This window comes from Fopius arisanus, unplaced genomic scaffold (genome assembly GCF_000806365.1).
Source record: "Fopius arisanus strain USDA-PBARC FA_bdor unplaced genomic scaffold, ASM80636v1 scaffold00010, whole genome shotgun sequence".
NCBI classification, from domain to species: domain Eukaryota; kingdom Metazoa; phylum Arthropoda; class Insecta; order Hymenoptera; family Braconidae; genus Fopius; species Fopius arisanus.
In genome coordinates this window covers 1,408,978-1,433,571 of record NW_011887749.1, presented here as the reverse complement: position 1 = coordinate 1,433,571, position 24,594 = coordinate 1,408,978, and the positions used below count along the sequence as shown (strand labels likewise).

Here is a 24,594-nt window from a genome sequence, read left to right as displayed (position 1 = left end):
CTGATTGTTCATGTCTTTATTATTCGATTTTATATTCTATTTGGAGGTATTAACTGTTAGATGGAATTATCGTTTGAACCACCCGCCGCTTGTGTGTTCATAAATCCACCAGAACTAATGCCACGCACTCCCACGGGAGAAAAAAAAGTTTTAAGTCAAGGGAACCGCGCAAAATACCACCCCAGCATTCTACAGTCCACCGATTTTTTGCGCGCGTACCTCAATGTACTTTCCGCCTTGTCATGAATATTTATGTTATAATCTTTTGATGTCGCATACAAGCATATCACATATCTTCTGAATCAGGCATGGGCAAAGTACGCTCAATGGGCTCACCTAGCTCCCAACCCCGATTAGGCCAATGACTATAAAAGAATGGGTCCTATTGTATTGTGCAGGTGTCGGTTCAAAAATTTGAATTTTTGAACGAAAAATATGAATATATTTCTTGCTTGCTATTTTGCATTGTTAAAAAATATCAATTAATCTTTTTTTTTCTATAACAACTTCCGCTTAAAATTCCGTTGAATGAATCACTCGGAATTGAATATTTCAATGAATTCAACAAATGAATTGAAAAGCACTTGTCAAAAGATTTTTAAATTTTTATTCATATTGTTTGAACATTTCCTAAGCAGCATTTAAAAAATGTAAAAGATTTTTAACCTCGAAAAAGCACAAGAAAACAAGAAATTTGAATTCTATCATTTCATGTTCTCTTTTTTCATTATATCGATCCCACTGTTAAACATTTGAAAATTCATCCATTTTCAGTTGACCACGATAATAAATAATTACTGCAAAAAAACATAAAAATAATTAGCGGCAGAGGGTGATCGAGCAAAGGTAAGTGAGGAACGTTTACAGATTAGAAAATGTGTGATCTGGCCAAGAGTGGGCAAAACTTATAAAATAAACCTTACATTCCTAATTTATTGATTGAATTTTAAGGAACTGACATCTCACGTTTTTCAATTTTTAATAAAATAATTATTCACTATTAAAATAACCAAGAAATAATCTATTTTTGACACCATAATGTTTGAACAATTACCCCCGATAAAACTAAGGATTTTTCACGTTGAATTCGTGAAAATTTGTTCGAATTTGTAGGCGGTAAGGTTTCTTAAATTTAAATAGAAAACGCGCGGCGCTCTCTCTGTATAACTGCGCTCCACTTCGTGCACACTGCTACTCCCACCCTGACTACGCTGGACTTCACTCAATTGGGGTATTGTATTTCTAATAATGGGTCTAATAGGGTTTTCTGGCCCCGGCTCCCGAAGGTCCGACTTTGGCCATGTCTGTTCTAAACCCTTCAATTATTGGTCAGGATATTAAAATTAATTGATAGAATAGGAATAAAAGATTGGTATATAAATAGGCATGATAGCACGGGACGTACATTCAAACCCATTGCAGATCGCACGTGTTGCGTTGACGTTCGCGGCAAAAAAAAGGGCGAACTGTAAAATGTTAACGAATTAATGAGGTTAAGAAATTTCAGTATTTTTTGACATTATAATTATATACAGTCGGACATGGTTTTTTTGTATAGGTTTGTAATTGAATTTTCGCTCCACATACCGATATTTCTTTCTTTGCAATTCGATGAGCTCAATTGATGCAGTTGACATTCTTGGCGTTAAGCGACAAAAGTCAATAGTTTAAAATTTATTTATTTAGGTTCCCAGTTGAACTGTGCGTAACCATTTTGACATATTTTTCGGGGGACTTTTACGCATCTACTGGTATATTTTCATGGGCAACGAAATTATTTAAGGTTTGCCCTATTTTCAGCCGAACTAGTAAAAGTTCGCACACTGACGGAATATCAAATTAGGACTTTTTTACTGAACGAGACTGAACACGCACTACAGCACTGTAATTATGAAAATAATTGTTGAAAATTTCAAACTTCAATGAGTTTTGAATTTAGATTAGCCGGCTCAGGCGATTGTACCAATACAGAATAAGCACGACAAACTTTCGAGATATCGATGATCGCGATATTTATCATTTTGAGAATAGGAAAAAATCAAGTCGTTCATGAGTGCTATCTATAAGAAGCCATAAAGCGACACGGACTAAAATAAAATGTTTCGGGATACAGGCCGGTTAGTCTGAATTTTCGTCTGAAATTGACAACAATTAGTCCCGAATCCCCCTGCAGGATACCACAAATTTCCCTACGCTTCACCTTCTATACTGAATCGTCGGCCGATCATCCTCAATGTAAAAATGACAGAAAAAAAATTATCGGAAGGATAGCTATAAAGAAATCGATGTAATAGACAGATTGCAAAACTGGAGATTGATCATTCAAGTAGTCCATATGTTTTATACCCAGATTTTACGAGCACTATTGAAGGGGGGGGGGGGGGTAAAGAATAATCTTTAAACAAAATGTTTGACGCTCAACAGTGTACTTTTTATAAACGGTGTAATAAAAAAAAATGATGTTTTCACCGTACATCGCCCATCTCTTGCAATATATCTTTTAACTTTAATCTTCACCTTTTTCCCCACAATTGAATAATTGTAAATAGGGTGTTAGGATTTTTCAATAATAATACCACTAATACTCCAAAATTATGAACAATTTTTCTGTAATTACAGTCACAAATTCATCCGAATTTTCAGTTATCCAAGTTTCAATCCAATTGTGATAAAAAAAAACCGTCAATAAATTTCTCAATCATTTAAAAAATGAAAAAATTGGGTTTTTTATGGTAAATTATAATTAATTTTTCAATAAAAGCTTGAATTTCATGCCCATCGTAACACTTCTACATCGAATTGCTTGAATTTTCAACATTCACGCTATCTTTCGGTGCCATACAGACCAGAAAATTTATAATTACCATATTATTGAAAAAAATGATTGGTCGATGAAGCATTCAACACAACTTTCATGTTACTTTATTGTGATAAACAATTTCAAATTTCATTACTTCAGATTTCAGCGGTAATTTTCCAACAGTGTAAGATACAAAATTCCCAGTGCGAACTGCCTTGTGCATAGTCCTGTGCTAAGCAGTTTAGCCTAAGCTACGCAGTCACATCGCAAAAAATATCCAATAAAAAATATTGTGCGGTTTATTTTTCAAGCCAAATCATTTTATAAATTGTCGCGGAATACTTCAATTATGGCGATGAATCTTTTCTACTACCTCCCTGGGCGAATAAAAATAGAATAATAGTATTTTACGTCGGAGTGGCGTAATATTTGGGTGTATAGTAACCGTCTAACTATAGTGTAATCGGCCAGTTATTGCACGCTGACGTGTGAAAGTGAAAGGACGAATAATTTTTATAATTATCTATTGTACCACACATTTATACACGGAGCGGAAAATCCAGTAAAAATTAGCTCGCCATTTATATCCGGTTGTGTTTCCGCCATTTGGGAAAAAATTATCAAACTTTTATGTAATTTTTCTTAATGAACTAGATGACTCTTACCGATCCATCGCCAAATTTGACTAGCCGTGTTAACTACAATAAATACCAAGCGAGTAGGTAATTTATACTGACTTTTTCTCTCCGTGTAGGAAGCTGACGTTTCTCACGGGGGATGGCAAGGAGGAGGAGAGGGAACACTTGCACGTTTGTCCTTTAAGATTTTTAGCCATGACACGCGAATATTTTACCGAATAATCGCTTCGTTTAACGCATGGACATCTGTCACTTATAATGTTTGAAGTACTCAGGCATGAAAAGAAATGATTTCCTTAATAGTCTCCGATGGTAAGAAAAGAACACGAAAATATATCGTTCACTCACCAGCACCACTTCGTGTTTTTCTCCTATTAACATCTTCCATCGATCTGGAGGCACCTCTCGTATTACATGCCGGTGTAGCGAGTGGTGAAACTGCACTTTGTCTAACAGATCTTCGTGTCGTTACTTCCCCGACCGGCTCATTAGTCGACACTGATGGACCACGTAGCCTTTCCTTACCCACCGTTGTTGAGTTAATATTACCTGGTTGTTTGGTTGTTAATAAACGACTCTCTCTTTGTAGCCTACTGGATGCGTTGAAATTTGATACATTTGTTGAGTTTAATTGACTCCCACTCACTGGAGTACTCAAAGTTCTGAAAAATCAATTAAAGTCCAGAATAAATTATTTGCATGACTGAAATACATCATTGCATCGATTAAAAGATTCTGATATGGAAATCATCAATCAATATCTCCAGCTATGAATCATAATTTTTTAGTCTATTTGGAATTCATACTTGGAATCTTTGTGTTTTGGTGATGCAGATTCATCATTTCCTCTCACCCTTCCCTTAGCAGCGATCTCCATAAGAGGTTCATCATCTGACGATTCGACATCCACTAAAATAGGACCTGCTTTGCAAAATAAAACAAAATAAAACAAAAAAGTTATTGGTCAAGTGCTGAAACCATTTAATCTCTCCTATTTTGGGGCATTCTCCGACAAAACAAACACCGATAAAATTTCAAAATTTCGATTTTGGTGATTTTTCATGCAAACAATCAAGTATCGATGTTCCAGAATGCAAGAAAATGCCGTGAAAATATTAAAACTGAAATAAAATATAGACGTAATTTGGTGGAATAATTGGTTCCGCATGATGAAAAAAATGTTACAATTCCTAGAAAAACTAAATTTTTTTCGAGAATTTTTAATTTTCGCCTCAAAATTTAAAATTATCATTTGGAAAATGATCAATATTTTTGCAGTATTTTTCAAATGAGAATATAGTTAAGAATTTCAAAAGAAAAAAAAAACTTTATCTGGTCAATATTTTTAAAAGTTAGGCATTTTTGAAAGAAAAATGAGGAAAATCCATATTTAGACAACGATTACAGGCAAGATTTTAGAAAATTCATGCTTCTCTCATTACCTACTATTACCCACAAACAACTCAGCGAAGTCGAAATTTTTTAATTTTATTTGTGTTTGCTTTTTCAGAGAATGCCCCGTACTCGTCTCTGTGGAAGGAACAACATCAGAATTGCATTTGTAAAAAATACCCAGGATAAAGGGTAATAGGCAATAGGTAATAGGTAAGGGTAAGGTCCTTTTCAGACCTTTTCAACCATTTAAAATGTATGGCATAAGTAATTTTTATAAACTCAGTGTAAAAGAGCACCTATGGACCGAATGATAAAAAATATTGTTCGTTATTCGACTGAAAAGAACTTTTTTGAGGATTGCGTTTGTGCACTCTCCGGCGCTGCCTCGGACTGTAAACTAACAATCACCACAAAAGTTCTTAACGGCCTAGTGACGAAATATACTATTGCTTCAACAATTATCTTCAGCAATATCTTCCTCTTAGGCGACAAAAAATCTACTCATGCCAACCATAAATAAATATCACTACCTCCAAACTTTGAAAAACCTCACCTTTTTTTGCCTTGCTCAGTATGTTGAAGCCCTTTTTTTCATCCTTGGTGGAAATTTTTTTAACGTGTCCTCCCTCATCGACTCCCATGCAAGCCTTAATGAGTACTTCGGCATTTTCCGAACATTTTCTTTTACCGGGCCTAGTCTGTGGGTCCTCAATATTAGGTCCTGAAGTAACTGAGCTCTCACTCTCCTGCCTCTTTCTTTTTCCTACTTTGCCACTGCCAACAGTATTAGGGGACAATTTTGGAAGGCAAATTTTACTACCAATCTTGGCATATGGAGAAATGCTTCTCCTCTCACTTCGTTCCTCGCTTAACCTCCCGACAGTGGTCCCATGTGGACTGCTCTTTGGTGTCTTAACAATATCAGGACTATTCATTTTTTGTGATCTCGTCCTCAAAGATCTTTTCTCACTACTATCATTAGGTATTTCAATCAATAGTTGCTCCAATAGAGATCTTCCAGGTCTCTTCACATAATCCTCTGTAGTTATTGGATTGATCGGTGTCAATCTCTCGACAAAATCGTCCCCTTCTTCAATACAAATAACATCCTGTCTCCCTTCCAACTCCTGTTTCCTTCTCCTCTTTCTTTTAATATTATCAGCCTCGGCATCAACACTCTCAACACCGTGAAGTGCTGGACTAGGCGTTTCATCCCTCTGTAATACTACAGGATTCGAGTAAGTGTACAGAGGTGGAGTAATCCTGATTGGTTGAGGATCATCTGTCAATGGTGATGGTACACTCGTATCCATTTCATTTTTTTTACTACCATAATCATCACTTTTAACCGTCAACGGAGATTCACGTTTAACAAGACACTTCGTATCACTTTCATGTTTGATCAGAGATAATTCTGAAGTTTCGGCTGATCGTTCCAATGTGACCAAAAGATTGTCCTGTCTCGCATCGTCTAGTGACGGTTTAACGTCTATAAACTGGAGGCTGGAACTCTTGTGATCGTTTCGCTTATTACAAAATTCTTTGGAGGACTCTTTCGAAATAATAACGTTGTTGTTTTTGTGACTCTGATGACTCTGCTTAGTATTTTCAGAGCGTGGAGAAAGAGCTTCTTGTAATGGCGCCATCTCGGAAGATAATACGTGAGAGGTCACATCCTGGTCTCTTGTTGTTTCAAGAGCCTCAGGGGATTTTGGTGAATCAATGTTGGTCAGTTTATCGAATTTATCTTCATCGACTGGTTCATTCGTCGCAGACTTATTCATTTGATTAAGAAAGTTATCATCACAAATACCACTTTTGCCAGTATTTATTGATAAATCGTTAGAAACACCTGTTGACACGCTTCCAGAATCATAATTTGTTTGTAATTCTGATACTGACAGTGACTTTTCGTGGACATCACATTTAATATTTTCATCATTACGAGAAATATCGTGATAATTAGATACTTCGTCTGATTGTTTATCAAGATGAAGATGAGAAGGATCATCGTCATTATCAACACCATCATCCTCATTATCATCTTCATCTTCAGGTTTCAATATTTTTGAATTCACTGTTGAACACATATCACTTGTTGAGGAAGGCACGTTCTTGTTTATTGTAGTTTGTAGGGTTGTTAATTCCACTGGAGTTAGCTGAACATTTTTCACTGTTTGGGATTCAGCCATAGGTCGATGGAGAGGTGATTCTCCTTGATTTGGTGATTTTTCGGAGAGAGCGTCCATCGATTCAATACCAGAATCTTCCCCAGTATTTCCACTGTTTCCAGAATTTTGGGGGGTTACACGTTCGTGCGATGAGTCCAGCAGAGGAATAACATTTGTATCGCCTTTTTCCACAGTTTTGTCCTGAGGCTTTGGGTGTGGATCAATCTTGGAGGGATCAAGGGATGATGTTTCCGGGGAACTTTCAAGGTTTTGACCCTTTTCTTTCGGATCGGATTTAAATTCCATTATTTTTGTTAGAGTTGCCGATGATGCTGGGGAAGATACGGAGATAGCAGAAGTATTGGAGACGGTTATAAAATTAGAAGATGATTTCTTGGGAGTATGAGAGGGAGACTGAGACTCAGATTGAATTATGGAGTGGTTTTTCAGTTTTTGAAGAGGTTTAGTGCTTTCTAAATCGATTTTATATTTCACGGGGATGATTTTTTTGGCAAGGAGAGCCGATGACTTGACTTGGTCCTCGTTCTGGAGCTTCTCTGGTATGTCAGATATGTGGCTCAGTGATTTCAAGGGATTCTTAAGGGTCGAATCTTTTTCGAAGAGTTTCGATACGCGTGGCATATGTTGGATCGTTGTTTGACCAATTTGAGCGTCTGATAGATGAAAGTCCTTTTCGTCCATGAGGCTCAAACGACGACGCTTCTCCTGAATCAAAAGATCTTTTTTCATCCCATTGAATTCGGTTATTCGGGAGATTACACATGTCTTGTCGGTAAGGCGAACGTCACTATCACTTGTTCGACGAATCTCCCCAATTTTTTTTGTCGTGTCTTTAGTAGAAGTATCACAGAGCTCTCTCGGGGCCTTCTTCGCTAGGAGGTCACTGGTTGCTCCAGGGCCTTTGTAACCCAGTTTTCTCCACTTTGTCTGGTTGTCCAAAATTCTACCGCCTGAGAGGAGGTTTTGTTCCCGCTGGAGACCTTCCCCAGAATCAGACTTCTTTTTGGAATCTCTTCTTTTCGTTTTTCCTGCAAAAGAGGGAGAGAGCCTGTTAACTTTGGCAATTTCCAAGCGATGAGTGCACCTATTCAAAACAATGCAAACAATGCAGTATGCGATGGCTCGAGTATTAGCAATTGACAATTCCATCTCGATTATCATTTGGTTTTAACAAACCCCAACCAACTTGACATAAATCTCCCAATATATTTTCCTGTGACTTCAAACTTAAATACAGTCTAGTCGAAATAGGTGGTGTTAAGTGGCTATTATTTTAATAGATACACAGGTTATCCTAACGCAAAGATAAAATAGGTAAAATAATGAGCATATGAAAGATCATGTTGTGTAGTAGCGAATGTGATTCTCCATGGACAGTTTTAATAACCTAGACTTAAAAAATAGATTATCAAAAAAATGCCTTACGCTTCAGAATAGAAAGCCTCTCGTAATGATTTTAATCAGTAATCATTTCTCTTGGAAGAATTAGTACTATAAAGAAAAAACTGAAGATATCTGATTTGACAGAGCATTGATGAGAAAAGAGAGTCGTGAACATAAATAATTTCATGGACAGCACATGGGCAAGTAATTAAGAAGTTGGTGGTCTTTAATTAAGAAGGCTATCTTTGTGGTATAATCAGTAGTAGCCTCCAAACAGGAAGACCACAATTGAGGTGGCGATCAGGTGTTTTCAGCTTTTTTCGTCCAGTGAGAAAAGGATGAGTGGAAAGGAAGTATGTTCAACGCAAATCATTTTGTGAACGGCACATGTGAAGTTAATTGAGAAAATGCTGTGTCATTATTATTTTAATATTTTTGATTTTTTTTCGTTACACTTTTATTTTGGCATAATCAGCGGAAGCCTCGGGAATAGGGAAAGCACAATTGATATAGCGATCGTTTGTCACTTCTGAATAAAGAAAAAGGGGAGGATGATAATTATTTTCAGGCCTAGTCGTGGAAAACAAATCATCATTTCTCACACGCAAAATTAACAAGCATGTGGGGAAGGGTGATATGTTTTCGACGGCGTGACTTATAGAATTTTTTCAGACCCAAGGCCTAGGAAATACGACTTTGGATTTTTTCAAAATGGTGATTTTCAGATGCCAGTCTGGAAAAAGTAATTACTTGCCCGCGTGTTGTTCGCAAAGGTATTTACGTTTATAGTCCTTCCCATTTTTCCCATTATTATAGTTTTCCCATCATTACAATAATTTTTCCATAAAAATTAAAAACGACTAAGTGGATATTCTTTTTTTTATATTTTAAACATGTATTCATTTTTTTGATACATCTCTGCTTGATGCGGGGTTGCACTAAAGTTTCGGATAAAAGGAAAGGAGAAAGAAAACCTATCAAGATAAAAAATCATAATGGAAAAATATTTTGGGGGGCAAATTCGAATTTTTCAAATGTTTATATTGACTAACAAAATCAAGACTGTTGATTCAACTAGGAATTATGAGATTGAATAATCAAACGAATTTTTAGAACGAATGTGTGGAACTCCTTAATATAAAAATCACGATTAGCATAAATAAATAAGGTGAATTTACCTCCACCAATTTTGTGTTCATTAGTGTGATTGGACAGCTCACTCTCAAGATGTGCCTTTCCTCCCTGGCTATTGCCCATCCCTACTCCAGCGAGTCCTTTTCCCTTAACAGGTGAAGGTATCCTGCTATTTAACGGAATATCATCTACATCTCCCGTCTTGCTCGAACCTGCTTTGTTCACAATTCCCCTCTGGCCCTCAATGAGATTCTCTTGTCTGCTCTTTCCCTGGATTGAATTATTCACCTTGGTCATAACATTTCCTCCGACATTAGGACTCGCAGAAGCAACGGTACTGTTAACTACAGCTACCACTTGACGATTGCCTTCCACCCCAGAAACCGTTGAAATAATAGTACTGGTGGTGGCAACCATGGTGGTCGTCATTATCATGCCCAAGGACTTTTTTTGCAGAAATTTATTACTATCAGTAGGATCTTTCATCTTTTTAAGTTTTCCCCTCCTTTTTACACCAATGTTATTCCCGGAAACATCATCGTCCCTTGCCATTATCTTCTTTTCTTTCTTTCTAATCTGTACAACTGAAGCATTTCTGCCTCTCAAGGAAATATGCAACGGTGGCACCCTCGGCTCATCTATTCCTCCACCAGCGCCCCCGCCCCCAGGAGTTGTCGCCCCAAAAATTTTACTGATAGTTTTATCAGCTTTCTTGATCGGTGGCGTGTTAACAAACGAAACGTCTACCTTATAAGCCGCTGTTACCGGTTCTGACTTTTCTAGTTTCAGTCTCAATTTGATTTTCTCACCGTGCATTGGGCTATCCCGAGATTTTAATCTGTGTTTCAAACTACCCTCGCTGCCCGTTGATTTACCCGTTGTCTCTGAATCCGATTGATCAGTATTAGTTGTATCATTCCGTCTAGACATGTTGCTGTCAGCATCATCATCGGAAAATATTGAATTTGAACGATCATTGGACGGCGAGGGAAATGAAAAAAAATCATCCTGATTGTCAACAGCGCTCTCGGGTTCAGACTCTGAACTTTCACTTGGCATTGGTTCCAAATGTCCAGTCAGTGGATTTATTAAAAATTGTCGAATTTTGCCTGATGACGTGTACTCAGGTTCAGGTCTCTCTTCATCCTCATGTCTCTCTTTATGGTCAGAAGACGACGATGACAATGATGATTCTTCTCTAATGGTATTTATACTTTTGGTGTTTATTGATGAGTTTTTTGTGGCATTAATTGGTGAACTAATCAATAAATTTGATGTTGCCACAGTTGTCACTGTTGCCGTTAAATTATTTTTCCTCTGATTCTTTGACTCTTGATTGAAGGCACCTGTATTAATCTGACTCGTTAGTGAGCCCGTTGCAGCATTAACTCTTGATTGATTTAACTGTTGATTTTGTGATATATTTCCTGAAATTTTTGACGTACCATATATTAATGTGGTCCCAGCTGTGGTTGAATAATTTCTACTCAGTATATTTTGACTCTGTCCATAACGAAAATCATTACTAGCACTTGTGTTGACATTTGTGTTTTTTAGTTTATTATGGTGCAATTGTTGTTGGATATTCAGTGTTTGTCCTTGATTTAGCGGTGGTACTGGAGTCTGTTGGTTTGTGGGAATTGCTGATGTTGGTGTAGCGGACTGATTAATTCGTGGATATGGTGGAGGTGTCTGCTGTTTGGGCCCATTATTGACGAAGCCCAATCGTTGCTGAGCAACACTCAAGTTAGAAGCAATCATCTGTTGTTGGTTTTGGGGCTGAGATAACTGTCCTTGAACAATCATATGTTGTCCTTGGACCTGGTGTTGAAGAATAATCTGACGTTGTTGAGCAGGTGTCCTATTTCCTTGACCATTCACTGGATGTCTCGTGGTCACCAACTGACCTCTATAAGTCAACTCCTGTCTAATCGGGAATTTCGGTGTAATTTGTACTTGTGAGTGTGTTTGATTAGTTTGAGGAGAACTGCTGGAGTTGCTCTGCGGTACTGAGGCAAAAGCAGAGGGGCCCGAGGGGGTTAAGGGCACTGCCCCAATAAGATCTTCGGCTCTAATGGAATCCAAACTCGTTGGTGGAGGTGCCTCTAATTCACCCAAAGCAACTCCAGTAACTGTTGGCGTCTCTTTCCTCCGTGCATTTGGTTTTTTTACTGGTTTCATTCGGCCCACACTGGCTCCAGCATCTACAGCAACCACCTTCTGACCTTGACTACCACCAGGATGTCCACTGCCATCGTTCTGAAGTAGATTCACAAGCAATGGTGATGATAGTGCTACTTGATTAGCACCTATTGCAGCTGTCAGGGCAAGTGTTTTACTTACTGGTGGATTTAATTGATTGGATACTAGCGCTTGCGGTTCTGGTTGTTGATGCGGCTGATTCGCCGTTGTTGGGTAAGGCGGTGGAGGTTGGTTGTGTTTGAAAACTGGAGGTTGAGAAATTGATTGGGAATCTCGATGGATACCTTGAGCAGCTTGGGCAGCATGGGTCATACTAGCGAAGGGGAATGGTCCATTGTAGTTATTTCGGGGTGATGGAGTGGGATTTGATGAATTTAAGGTGTTTGAATTAGCCTGGTTAACTGCTTGAGTAAGCCCAGCTGTGCTTGACGCTGCCTGAATAGTTTTCGTGAGAAACGACGGGATGGGATCACAGTCTGTCGGAGCGACCACGTTTGGTGACCGAAATTGGGGAGATTTGCAGGGATTACTTGGTCCTGGCAAAGGTCTTTCTGCATCACTTGATGAAGAACTTGCATTTCCATCGCTTCGAGCTTTTGTGGGGAGGTGCTCATCGCTCGGAGTTGAGTGGAGAACAATCTCCTGTGATTCACCGCCAAAACTTCCGGCAATTCGCAAAGATATCACTTGGTCACCTTCTATCTGGACTGAGAGAATTCCTAGTTGCGTTAAAGCGGAAGATCCCTCTGTTGCAAGCTCTCGCAAGCGTAGAGCTGCCTCTCGGGGGATGGAAAAAGTCACGCGAACAGAATTCCAAGGCTCGACTTTGTTCACACAAAGGCCATCACCTTTTTGGGGGGAGATTAGGTGATTCAGCCGATCTACTATTCGGGAAAATTTCTGGGGAAACTCTGGATCACTTAGATTGCCCTCGCACGTTACCACCGTCTCGATCAGATCACCATCACTGTCGGCCGCCATGACTGAAGAAAATAAGATACGGTATTAGCTTATTTTTCCAGATAAATGGAGAGCAATACAAATTGGTAATTATATTAATGACGAGAATTGTCGAACATTTGGTAATAATTTTAGTCATTCCTGTTTTAGCTGAGTGTTCGCTTCAATTGCAATGAGTACTTGAAGAGATGTTGATAATCTTTCCACGATCATGTCGGAGGAAATGTCTAATTTATGAATAAGAATAATTAACACGCGTAACACACGTTTTTTGTATTTTAAATAGTATGAGACTTACTGCGGATAATCCCATGCAATATTACTTTGATATTGCTTTCTGAAACTTTGAAACCTTACGAAATTGAATGACTTATTATTATGGGTAGAAAAACGACCGAGAATTATTATTTATCACTTAAAGGAGTGAGTAAACTAACTTTCCATTTTTGGTAATAATTACGTTTTTTGATTTGTCGTGGTTCGTGGGAAAATTTATTGGATCCCGTCGATTTCGATTTCTGGGATTAAAAGTCAAACTTTGATGGAGAGTACCTGCTCATCAAGTTTTATCATTTTTCGGTCTTCTCAATATAGCATAAAATTTGTGAAATTTTCGGCAGTCTTCCATGTCTTCTAAAATGCTGAAGATAATTCCATAAATTTTATGCAGTTTCTAAAAGCATTCTGTAAGCTCCGAACTGGATAAAATATCAGTGAAGCAGTAGAATACACCTTGAAAGAGAAAACAAAATTTCTAATTTCTTTAAAACTTATTTACAAAGCTTGATAAAGTTAATATAATTAAAAAAATGCCATCTACACTCTGCAAGAACAGGCTTTAAAGAATTTTCCGACAACCCATGACCGACAAAACTCATAAAGTAAAGAGTAAAGGTTACGAATATTTAAACTTCAAACACCACTGTTGCACTCTTACATAAAAACAATAAACATATAAATAAAGAGGTAATTATTTGTCTCTCAAAAGACCTTGATAAATTTTTAACGAATTTACCAACATGGTAATGAATGACGATATTGATATTGAAAAACAATATAATCAAGACCTCTAGCACCTTAAAGATTTGTTCGATTTGGGGAAAGCTAACCAAATTGTGAAATTTTGGTCATTACGACCTGAAATATTGAGGATTAATAATAAGTGCGGGGGGAAATGCATAATTTCATAACATTTTCAGAAGAGACTAATTGTTATTTTAAAAATGTAATGTCGCTAACAAGAGTTATCTGGCGCATTAAATGGGTACATATTTCATGAAATCCTATACATTGGCTGCCGACTAATCCACAATGTAATCACCATATTTATTCTCAGCTTTCCAATTTCTTATATTAATTCACTAGTTTACGTACCAATCATCAATCACATAATACCAGGGGAGCCCGGGAACCTCTCAGGAGTACAACACTGAGTCTGAAAACCCGACCAAGTCTCTGTCTATGGTCCCAAACTCCAGCGGCTATTTGTAATTTCTTCCTTCGCTGTTGAAAAATAATCATCATATTTATACTCTCTATATATTTATAATATAGTCCATCATTTTACCAACCACTCCACCAATATTAGATAGATGAAAATCCTGCCACAAAAGGTTACTCTATCAAGCAAATATATAATATTTAAATATAAGTACGGAACCGCCGATATTAGGTTATACTTCAATATCAATTACCTTTTCAATAATGACTACTAAAACTCATGAAAATCCCTAAAACGTTAATTGAACTTCTCAGTCAAACCCAATAAGGGCATCCAACAGTAAACATCCATTCTAACAACAATGAAGTGAATTTAATTTTCTCAAAAATATGGAAATAAAGTATTTCCAATGTTAACAAACTAAGACGGCTTGGTTTCTAAAGAGTGGAAAGGGGGAGGGGAGAGAAATAGGTTATAGGATAAATGTCTGACATGATATTCTCCAATTTACTGAATTTCTCTCATGAGCGTCAACCAATTGCTCATATAAGAATTGATCATTACAACATATAAATAGGATGGTTTATTTTTTAATGATTTTGTGGTGAAGAAAATAGAAGAGGAAAAATATTTCAGAATAGGAAGCCGTCCATTTTGTCGGTCGGGGGAGGCGAACGTGAAGTGGGCTGTGGGCTGGGGGCTTTAGGCTCAAGCATGCTTATGATAGCCCCGTCAACCTCACGCAACATTTAACGTACTTGTTACCAAACTCACTTTTCACCATTAATAAAATACTAAATCTCATCATCTCTATATTTCCCATGATAATCCCTAGATTAATCTTTAAGCTCGGATCATTACAGCTTCATCAGAAATTGTCATCCAATTGTAACACCAATGAATTTCCAACGTTACCCCATTTCGTTAGTTAGTTTTTTTCTTTCCTCTTCCTTCCTTCACCAACTTCAGGGACCCCAGGGATATTGGTTTTGTTAAACGTTTCTTGCCAATAAACACGAAGATCCACACCGTTAAACACTCGATTTATCAATGATTATACCACTTTAAAACAATTTGTAAGCGCAATAGCAACACTCTGCCGTGATAATCACAAAAATACTTCTCATAATCGGCGATATAAAGGGACAAGTCATAAAACGCCATGAACAATAACAAGGTACCGCCATTTGCAATGCGTACAACTGACATGCGCAAATCAATCGCGCGGGGCACCATGGGCTTGGAATTATCTTATACATATATACCGCATTGTCTATTTGCAAGAATAACGGAGTATCGCCATCTAGGCTGAGTTTCAATGACCGTTGGGCTTTTAAGCCAACCGAGCGAACCGAGCAGTATGTAATTAGCCGCAAATTATCAATAATTACAAAAACGAACTCATACAATCGATTGTAAATCGTTCGCAGGTGATTGTAAAAAAGGTCATAATGTTTAAGAGTAGATAGTTTTTTTATAAAAAATAAAAAACTTATGACCCATGTAGTTAACCGCATTTTTTTTTTCTAATCACTCTTAAATGATTTTTTTTTATTGCAATCGTTTGCAATTCGTTTGTAAATATTATATTCATTTGAATCGACGTTTAAGAGTCATTAGTCTGGAAATTATCAGCAATAAACGTGATTGCAAAATTGCGCGGCGGGGATAAGACTTTGCAAGTATGACGGCGCATGCGCAACTATTCAGAGGATTTTTCTGTTATACGTTCAAAAATAGATTAATGTCTTTCTCACTTTAATTTTGAAAGATTTCACTACGACTGTCTTTTAATTGAACATTGAGTGACACATCGAAACCATTGTACTTTTCGTAAGTACATTAATAATTATAATAACTTGTTCACTAATGGGTGACATTTGGAGAACAATTATCGTTTGAGTAATCCCTGGTTATTCCCACCAAAGCTTACAGCTTATGCTGTTAATTTCATAAACCCAGTTAGGGTTGGGAAAAAACCTTGAATTCAATACTTACGTTTTTTTGTTAAACAGAAGTGTTAAACATGACAATTGCCATGAGACATTAGTTTAACACTTCTGTTGAACAAAAAAACGTAAATATTGAATTCAAGGTTTTTGCCCAACCCTAACTGGGTTTATGAAATTAACAGCATAAGCTGTAAGCTTGGGTGGGAATAACCAGGGATTACTCAAACGATAAGTATTCTCCAAATGTCACCCATTAGTGAACAAGTTATTATAATTATTAATGTACTTACAAAAAGTACAATGGTTTCGATGTGTCACTCAATGTTCAATTAAAAGACAGCCGTAGTGAAATCTTTCAAAATTAAAGTGAGAAAGACATTAATCTATTTTTGAACGTATAACCGAAAAATCCTCTGAATAGTTGCGCAGGCGCCATCATACTTGCAAAGTCTTATCCCCTCCACGCAATTTTGCAATCACGTTTATTGCTGATAATTTCCAGACTAATGACTCTTAAACGTCGATTCAAATGAATATAGTATTTACAAACGAATTGCAAACGATTACAATAAAAAAAATCATTTAAGAGTGATAAGAAAAAAAAATGCGGCTAACTACATGGGTCACAAGTTTTTTATTTTTTATAAAAAAACTATCTACTCTTAAACATTATGACCTTTTTTACAATCACCTGCGAACAATTTACAATCGATTGTATGAGTTCATTTTTGTAATTGTTGAAAATTTGCGGCTAATTACATACTGCTCCGTTAGGGGGCATGGAATACAGACGTTATGTGCAGGTTTTGTGAACACGGCCGCGGTGATAATTTAAATTAAATTTTCTATCAAACTGTTGCATACGATTGACGATAGATTGAGTAATAAATTATCGGTGGATAGGAGATATTCGTAATATACTCAGAGGTCGAGTAGTTTACCAATAATTTGGCCAATGGAATAATATTAGGTTAAGCAATTATTTACTTAACCTCTACATACCTAACTTCTCAGTGTTCTGAAAGGCATGTGATGAACGCCGCAAAACGCCTCCTAACGGGAGCAAAAAAATAAGTTTTAAGTCGAGAAAAACGCGCAAAATCTCTCAGCTCCGAGAAGTTATCAACTTATTATTCTAATTAATTATCCCGCACATGCCCAATCGCTTGAAGATCCTTTGCAGGTCTATGATAGATAAGAATTATTGTTTGATCGATCATCGTTTTTTTTTATGAATTTTTCAAAAAAATGAAATATTTCTACGGAAGTTATCATCTTTTTTTTTTAAATTTAACCCTAGAATGTTTAATGGCCGATCAAACGATCGAGAATCGTTTGCAGGTGACTGATAGATGATCATCAATCTTCTACAGAACACCAATTATGAATTATTAATTAAAAATCATTTTGGAGTAAGTCGTTGCAGAGACCGTCACGATGGAGGGCGCCACATTCTATTCAACAGCTGATTGCTGCTGCCATTTTTATGCATAGCAGAATGTTATTCACATCTCTATGCTTCTAATTTTCTATTATGTTTATTTAATTCCTAACCAGTTTACATGGCAACCGATTGAATGAAATGGATTATTCGAAAAGCCACTAAAAAAGGGTCAACGATAAGCCTGTATACTTGTTCATTACCAATTATTTTTCATTTGCGTTGTAATTTTTCCGTCATTTTTACACTTTGATTTTTATTTGTAGTATAAAATTGCAATGTGTTATTGTTACAAATTTTAAATGAATTCAATATTGCTTGATATCAGAAAGCTGTGAAGTGGCTGATCGACGGATAGATAATTATTTTCACATTCTGTCTATTTCTTACAGATTATATGTCAAGTCTTTTGATCATTTTGCATCTGGAGAGCTCGAGAGGATTCATAGCTGATTAATTTTGGAATTTTGCTGAAGATCTTTCCCAGTAATAAACTAGATGAGAATTTTTCTTTATTTAAAAGATAGACTTGAATAAATTTTGTAATCATCATATTTTTTTATTGGAAAACAAATAAATATTCATCTTTGATAAAATTACTTTGGTAATTGATATTTTTTTTAACATGCTTAGCAACTCATTGCACTTTTTAAAATATAAATTAATCCAACCAGTTCAACGAATTCTACATCTGATGTCATTTGGATGTTTGGCTGCTGGTTGTCGCACAACCACCACTTTCCATTTACTAAACTAAAGGCCACGTATCGGTCATGAAATGCACTGATGACCCCAACAATTCTGCAACAATATTGAATAATTGTACAATAGAAACCAAAGGAACAATATTTGAATGTAATTGATGTAAAGTAATACTCACTGATACTGATCGCCCATTCCAATAATTTTAAATACATTCCCCAGCAAACACTTAGTTGATCGCTTCAAATGAATGAATAGATGGAAATTGGGTGTTGTCTGTACATTGCATCTGCTGCTACAAAGAGGTCGGCGACATTGCACCTTTTTTAAAACTTCATGAAACTCGAGAGGTAAAAGTAACTTGTTTGATGTGATCAATGCTTTAGTAATATTCGGCTCCAAGATCGAAATGGGTTGGATATAGCTCCCACAAGTACAATCATACCTTTTCCATTGGCTCGGTTCATTAAAAAGACAATTCCTCCAAACATCGGCTGGTGTACCACAAATTCGATTTCTAATATTGGAATGTCATTCCACATTTTCTCAGTAGAATAACATACGTCAGTGTCACGAAGAGATAACAATATTTGCGCCCTGCTCCTGTAGATGAGATCGTGAGATTGATTGGAAAGAAGACTATTGAGATTAATTCGAATGTCTCATTTCCTTCTGAATTGTTAATTAAAGCAGCGTAATCGGGATTGTGCCAAACTACATGAATAATTTCAACTCACTTTCTTTCGGACACTTTTTCGATGAAATCGGTCGAGGTATTTCATCCGTACCTGGAAGAAATCCATCTCTATTTTTTCACTGTTAACTGCTGCAAGATCACTTCCACAAATTGTTGGAATTGTTCTAAAACCGCTTTATCATTCAGTTGCAATTATGTGACGATTATTCAGGAAAAAACATTCAACAGTGGAGATCAGATTCTCTGCCTCTGAGAATGGAGATATTATTAATTAGATTCACATGTAATTAAATTGAGAGCTATATTCAAGTAAAATGGCCTCTGTGGTTGGAACGATCACCGTCCAACTTTGAAAAAAAATGATTAAAACTATTTACAGGAGAAAAATTATTGAAATTACCCTTCACTTCATCCATTGTATTCACTACACTCAATCGGTTAATTATGACTTACATTTTGGATAATAAAATGAATCTGTTGTTTCGGAGTAGTTTTTCGCCATGCTCCAAAATGCAAACCGTCAGCTGTTGGATGCAATATGGCGACCTCCCTACTCCGCCTCCGCTGAGCACAGTAAATCCAAAATGATTTTTAATCAATAATTCATAATTAGTGTTCTGTAGGGGATTGATGATCATCTATCAATCACCTGCAAACGATTCTCGATCGTTTGAGCGGTCATTCAACATTCTAGGGCTAAATTTAAAAAAAAACATGATAACTTCCGTAGAAATATTTCATTTTTTTTTTAAATTCATTTTAAAAAAACGATGATCGATCAAACAATAATTCTTATCTATCATAGACCTGCAAAGGACCTTCAAACGATTGAGCATGTGCGGGATAATTAATTAGAATAATAAGTTGATAACTTCTCGGAGCTGTGTGCGGTGGGGGTGAATCAGAATTATTAATTGGTTAATTCATCAATTAATAACGAATGTACAAACGAAGAAAATACGTAATTCATGATGTACAAAGAACTTCCGATCGAATTCGCTATTTATTAAACTCATTGGGCTATTTTTCCTTTTATTCCGGCCAGCATCATGGCAAAAATGGAATAATTATTTATAATCAATGAGTGAATGCATAAACACAAAAATGTAGTACAATCATGTACTAACGATGTACAATCGAATACATAAGATAATTTTCCTAATTATTGCAGAGATTGTAGGGAAGATTGCTAGGGCTTATGGAAAGGCTTGGGCGAGTGATCCATTGCGGCGGCTACGGAACTACGCCCAGAGCGCCCGTACGTGTAAGTAAAACAGGTCGCGAGCCCGTGAGTGTCGATAATTTTCAGAGCCCGTGCGTGTCGATAATGTTCAGAGCCCGTGAGTATGGATACGACAGAGCGCGAGCCCCTGAGTGTCGATAATTCGAGGCGGTCGTGAGTGTCACTAAGGTAGGGCACTTATTGAAATAACGATGACGTCCGAAAACGAACGAAAACATCCGATGTACCGGAGAGTGGGGGTATGATGGAGACACAACCGATCGACGGAATGAAAAAGCGAGTTAACGTTCATAAATACGCCATTTGTTTAAAAAATTGAGGAAAAATTGTCCCGAACATGTATACTCAAACGATTGAGAATCGTCTGAAACGTGGAGATTAATTAGTCCCTCGGAACTTTTTTTTAAACGATTTCTTTTTTGTTAACAAATTCAAAAGTGATTAAACAAATTCGGGAAAAATTGTCTCGCAAATATATATTCAAACGATTGGGAATCGCCTGAAACGTCGAGATTTATTAGTCCCTCGGAACTTTTTTTTTTAAACGGCTCTATTTTTGTTAACAAATTGAAAAATGACTAAACAAATTCGGGAAAAATAGAGCCGTTGAAAAAAAAAGGTTCCGAGGGACCCATAAATCTCGACGTTTCAGGTGATTTCCAATCGTTTGAATATATATTTACGAGAGAATTTTTCCCGAATTTGTTTAAACTTTTTTCAATTTGTTAACACAAAATATCTCGTTTAATAAAAGTTCCGAGGGACCAATAAATCTTCACATTTCAGACGATTCTCAATCGTTTGAGTATATATTCGAGAGACATTTTTTCCGCAATTCCTTCAACAATTTTTCGAATTTTTTAGAGTGAACTCTTTTTTTATTCCGTCCATCGGTTGTTTCTTGATCGTACCCCCACTTCGCTTTATATTTAATGTTTTCGTACGTCACGGTTTCCTCGAATTATCGATACTCTCGGTTTCACGCTGTGCCGAATTATCTACACTCTGGGGCTCGCGCTCTGTCTTATCCATACTCACGGGCTCTGAACATTATCGACACGCACGGGCTTTGAAAATTATCGACACTCACGGGCTCGCGACCTGTTTTACTTACAGGTACGGGCTCTCGATCTGCTTTACTTACAGGTACGGGCTCTGACCCTGTTGAAGGTTTTGTACAGGCGCTGGCAATCTCCCCTATAATCTCTGATTATTGTACCCTGCTTGCTAAGTACACGGGGGTCAATCTCCCATATAATATGTGTAAACAAGTGCTCGAAACGTGCACCATATCGCTTCATGACTGTTTCGTCAGCCGTTATTATAAAAGAGATTGACAATGAATGGTTGTTTTCATTGTCAATCTTTTATTCGTTTTCCTATTCGTCTAAGGATCGATTGATCATTTCCATGATTATCAAGATGCTATTGGGCGCTACAAATATAAATTATTGTAATAATTAATTTATGCCATCAGAGTGTCAACTTTCCGGAGCTGGGCGTTACAGCGCTCACTTAGAGGCAGAGCGCTCACTTAGAGACAGAGCGCTCACTTAGAGGCAGAGCGCGCGACAACACGCATGATTGCCCAGTTCTTGTTGAATGTAAATGAGCGTTCTTATCAAATATTTCACCTCGACACTCGACTCTGTCCTCGACTGCGCCGATACCACTATCATCAGACTGTTCATGTTATTAAATAGTACTTGATCTTTAGCTCATCATGTTCCAGATCTTCGGAAAGTATCTAGCTGGAAGGTGAGTGTTCTGTAGGCCTTGTTAGTACCAGAATAAATCATCATCCCTTTCTGCAGGTCTCATTTGAATGGTTTACGCGAACGCAGATTTTCTACCGGCTTTTCACTCAGTCAGCGGATAAACAAGGTAAATCAAGCCTGACACATCTTCATGTTTTTTTTTCTGTTTGCATGTGTTTCCAATAAGTTCCTCGGTAACTGTCTATTACCCCCCCGCCCAACTTTACATAAAATTATATCCTATCCGATAGTTTTTGACCTTCCGATCGGGAATGTGACAACCGTAGGTTGGGGAGACAAATAATTTCCTCCATACGTTGAAATTTGTATACCGCTCTTTGCATACCCACGACCACGGCGAGGACGTAGCGGTTATCGGCCCCACGACAATGCATATTGGTACATTTAAAAACCAGAACAACACAAAGAGGTTGTGACGAGGCAGAATTTTGCCCCCCTTCCCCCTGTTCCCCCTAATTGATACACCTTATTCTTCGCAGGCTAAGTTAGGTTTAAGTTGATCTTTTTTGCCACCGTTGCCCTACCCATCCCTTAGCAGAGCCCCCCGCTCTCATTAATAAGAGAAGTCACGAGTCACGAGTCACTGCCCCAAAAAAGAGTGTGTTAAGAGAATATTGTGTGAAGAATTATTGTGTGGAGAATTATTGTGAGGAGATTGTTGAGGAGAAGAACTATTGTGAAGGACAAAGATTGTGAAGGCAGAACAATTGTGTAAAGGAACGATTGCGAAAGGAGTGAAGGAACTATTGTGGAGGAACATCTTCTGGAGAGCATATCCGGACGGAACGAGGAGAAGAGAGGAAGGAAGCTGGAGAAACCCCAAAGAAACCGAGAGGATTTTACCATATTGGAAAAAAATATAAAATATAAAACATCAAGTACTACGAACTTGTTTATCCCAATGGTTCAAATGTCTAAATTTTCATCAGATTGGCATATTTCGTTCTTAAGGATGTCCCTGGAACTTAATTAAACTACCTAGATAAACAACTTCCTTACATATATACATAATATTATTCTAACATCTACTTGGGCAAATCTACAATCTCCTCTAAGCATTCGTGTGCCATTCAAGGACCCCTGTTACTCACAATTCCTATCTGGATTTTATCCCAATCGTTGTTTAACCGGGAAAACCTAACAACTGCTTTTTCCAAGAAAACTGTATAACGTTTCCCGTACCTCACTAAGTAGTTTGAGCCATTCCCTCGAATGTCCATAAACCGTCACACTTCCCTAGACACTTGGGCTCAACGTCCTATTTCTCGAACCTCCAAACTTTCCCCAACCCTTGGACTTTTCTTCGGCGTCACAAGCTTTATTCTCCTCTCACTTTCTCACACACTTTCTACACACCCTAAAAATAATTCCAAGGAAAAACTCTATTAATTTTCAAATTGTAATAATTTGGATCTTTTCTAAAACTTAACGTTAGAATTGTTACAACTACCAACGACCAGAGCCACCACACTGGTTACCAAATGAAAATATTCCGAATAAATATCAGTTTATTAAAAACGAAGTCTTTGTTAAGTATTTATTCATTGGAATCCAACAAAATTTGGTGACGAGGATGGAATTAGTTCAACACTGATGAAAAAACTAGAACATGCAACGTAATAGAAACCTGGACAGAAGTGACATATTGTTTAAATTTGGACCATCCTTCACATCTTTTCATGGATCAACCCCTTAGGGCTGGCCTCTTTTCTGGATTTAGGCTCCGAACACCAGCCAGGAGTTATCCACTAATCAACCACCTAGAACTAGCTTCTCTTCTGGACTAGCATCTCTAACACCAGCCGGAAGTTGTCTAATAGCGAACTGTAAGTACTGACTCTCAGGTGTTGTAATTTTTCATTCCGAATGAGATCTCCCTAGAATTAAAAAAATACCTCATTCGGAACGTCAACTTCCTCCAAGTGCAATGCAAGAAAATCGCGGATTAGTGGAACAATTATTCTTAAGTTTCCTAACAAAATCCCTGAAACATTTGATGGAAATCGATTGAAAGTATGAAATTTTGTTAAACAAATTTACGAAGTATTTGAAATCGCATCAAAATCACAGAAACTTCCATAAACTTCTATTGTCGCTCTATGTTTAGAGTAGAATCACGGGACAAGCTAGAAAACAAATTGATATTCGCAGCAATCTGACAAAATGGACAGAAATCACATTTCTTAATCACATTTCGCAGGGCCGTAACGAATCCGTATCTCAATTGTATCAGAGACTTGAAGAATATTCATCGCGAATTCTAGCCGCAATTTATGCCACAGAACAAGATGGTGCCACAGTCATCGGAGCAGGTTTTTTTGGCGCCCATATATATTTTGACGAATTCAAATTTATGTGGGAATAATTTTCGAAAATTTAAAAATGTCTGAGAATTTAGAATCGATTTATGAAAAAAAAATTCAAAAAAAAAATTCAAAAAAAGAATTGAACTAGTAGTCGCGTTGTTGGTCGCTCGCTTCGCTCGCTCCCGAAGTGGGGTGCGTAGTTGTGGGTGGCTTGCTGGCGAATGCATTCATGCGGGTGTGACCCGTTCAACGGGTCGAATCAATAACTTCCTGTTCTATAATGATTCTCCTGTCTTATAATAATTTTTATACCCCCCAAAATCCATAACG

The 24,594-nt window shown here is 37.3% G+C and overlaps 2 protein-coding genes and 1 long non-coding RNA gene across 9 annotated transcripts in view; 1 reads left to right on the top strand and 2 right to left on the bottom strand.

Annotated features, from left to right (window-relative positions):
* The window catches only part of LOC105262692 (uncharacterized), a 76,792-nt gene extending 61,481 nt beyond the window's left edge, over positions 1-15,311 (bottom strand). For 3 of the 6 annotated variants that reach the window (XR_891845.1, XR_891846.1, XM_011298407.1), the window contains exons 1-6: positions 15,061-15,311; positions 14,079-14,207; positions 9,587-12,727; positions 5,387-8,053; positions 4,245-4,362; positions 3,787-4,100 (exon numbers count right to left, since the gene is read on the bottom strand). Coding sequence is in view for 4 of the 6 variants with exons in the window: in XM_011298407.1 (XP_011296709.1) it covers positions 3,787-4,100; positions 4,245-4,362; positions 5,387-8,053; positions 9,587-12,727; positions 14,079-14,085 (6,247 nt within the window). In the remaining 2 variants the exon portion in view is untranslated. Of the gene's footprint in view, positions 1-3,786; positions 4,101-4,244; positions 4,363-5,386; positions 8,054-9,586; positions 12,728-14,078; positions 14,208-14,398; positions 14,513-15,060 lie in introns of those variants that run through there. The other 3 variants (XM_011298406.1, XM_011298405.1, XM_011298408.1) reach the window with 3 other exon arrangements.
* Positions 15,312-18,189: 2,878 nt separating this feature from the next.
* On the bottom strand, positions 18,190-19,493 carry LOC105262690 (uncharacterized). Of its 2 annotated transcripts, none has more exons than XR_891843.1 (4): positions 19,338-19,493; positions 18,978-19,186; positions 18,419-18,879; positions 18,190-18,339 (listed from the first exon to the last, which is right to left on the bottom strand). It is a non-coding gene; the product is annotated as an uncharacterized lncRNA (long non-coding RNA). The 2 variants fall into 2 exon arrangements; XR_891842.1 differs by having other exon boundaries at positions 18,419-18,843; positions 19,338-19,492.
* A 1,967-nt stretch (positions 19,494-21,460) lies between these two features.
* Positions 21,461-24,594, top strand: part of Mccc1 (Methylcrotonoyl-CoA carboxylase 1) — a 48,640-nt gene continuing 45,506 nt past the window's right edge. The window contains exons 1-2 of the mRNA XM_011298404.1: positions 21,461-21,938; positions 21,995-22,064. Coding sequence (XP_011296706.1) covers positions 21,904-21,938; positions 21,995-22,064 — 105 coding nt within the window. The 5' untranslated portion in view covers positions 21,461-21,903. The remainder of the gene's footprint in view (positions 21,939-21,994; positions 22,065-24,594) is intronic.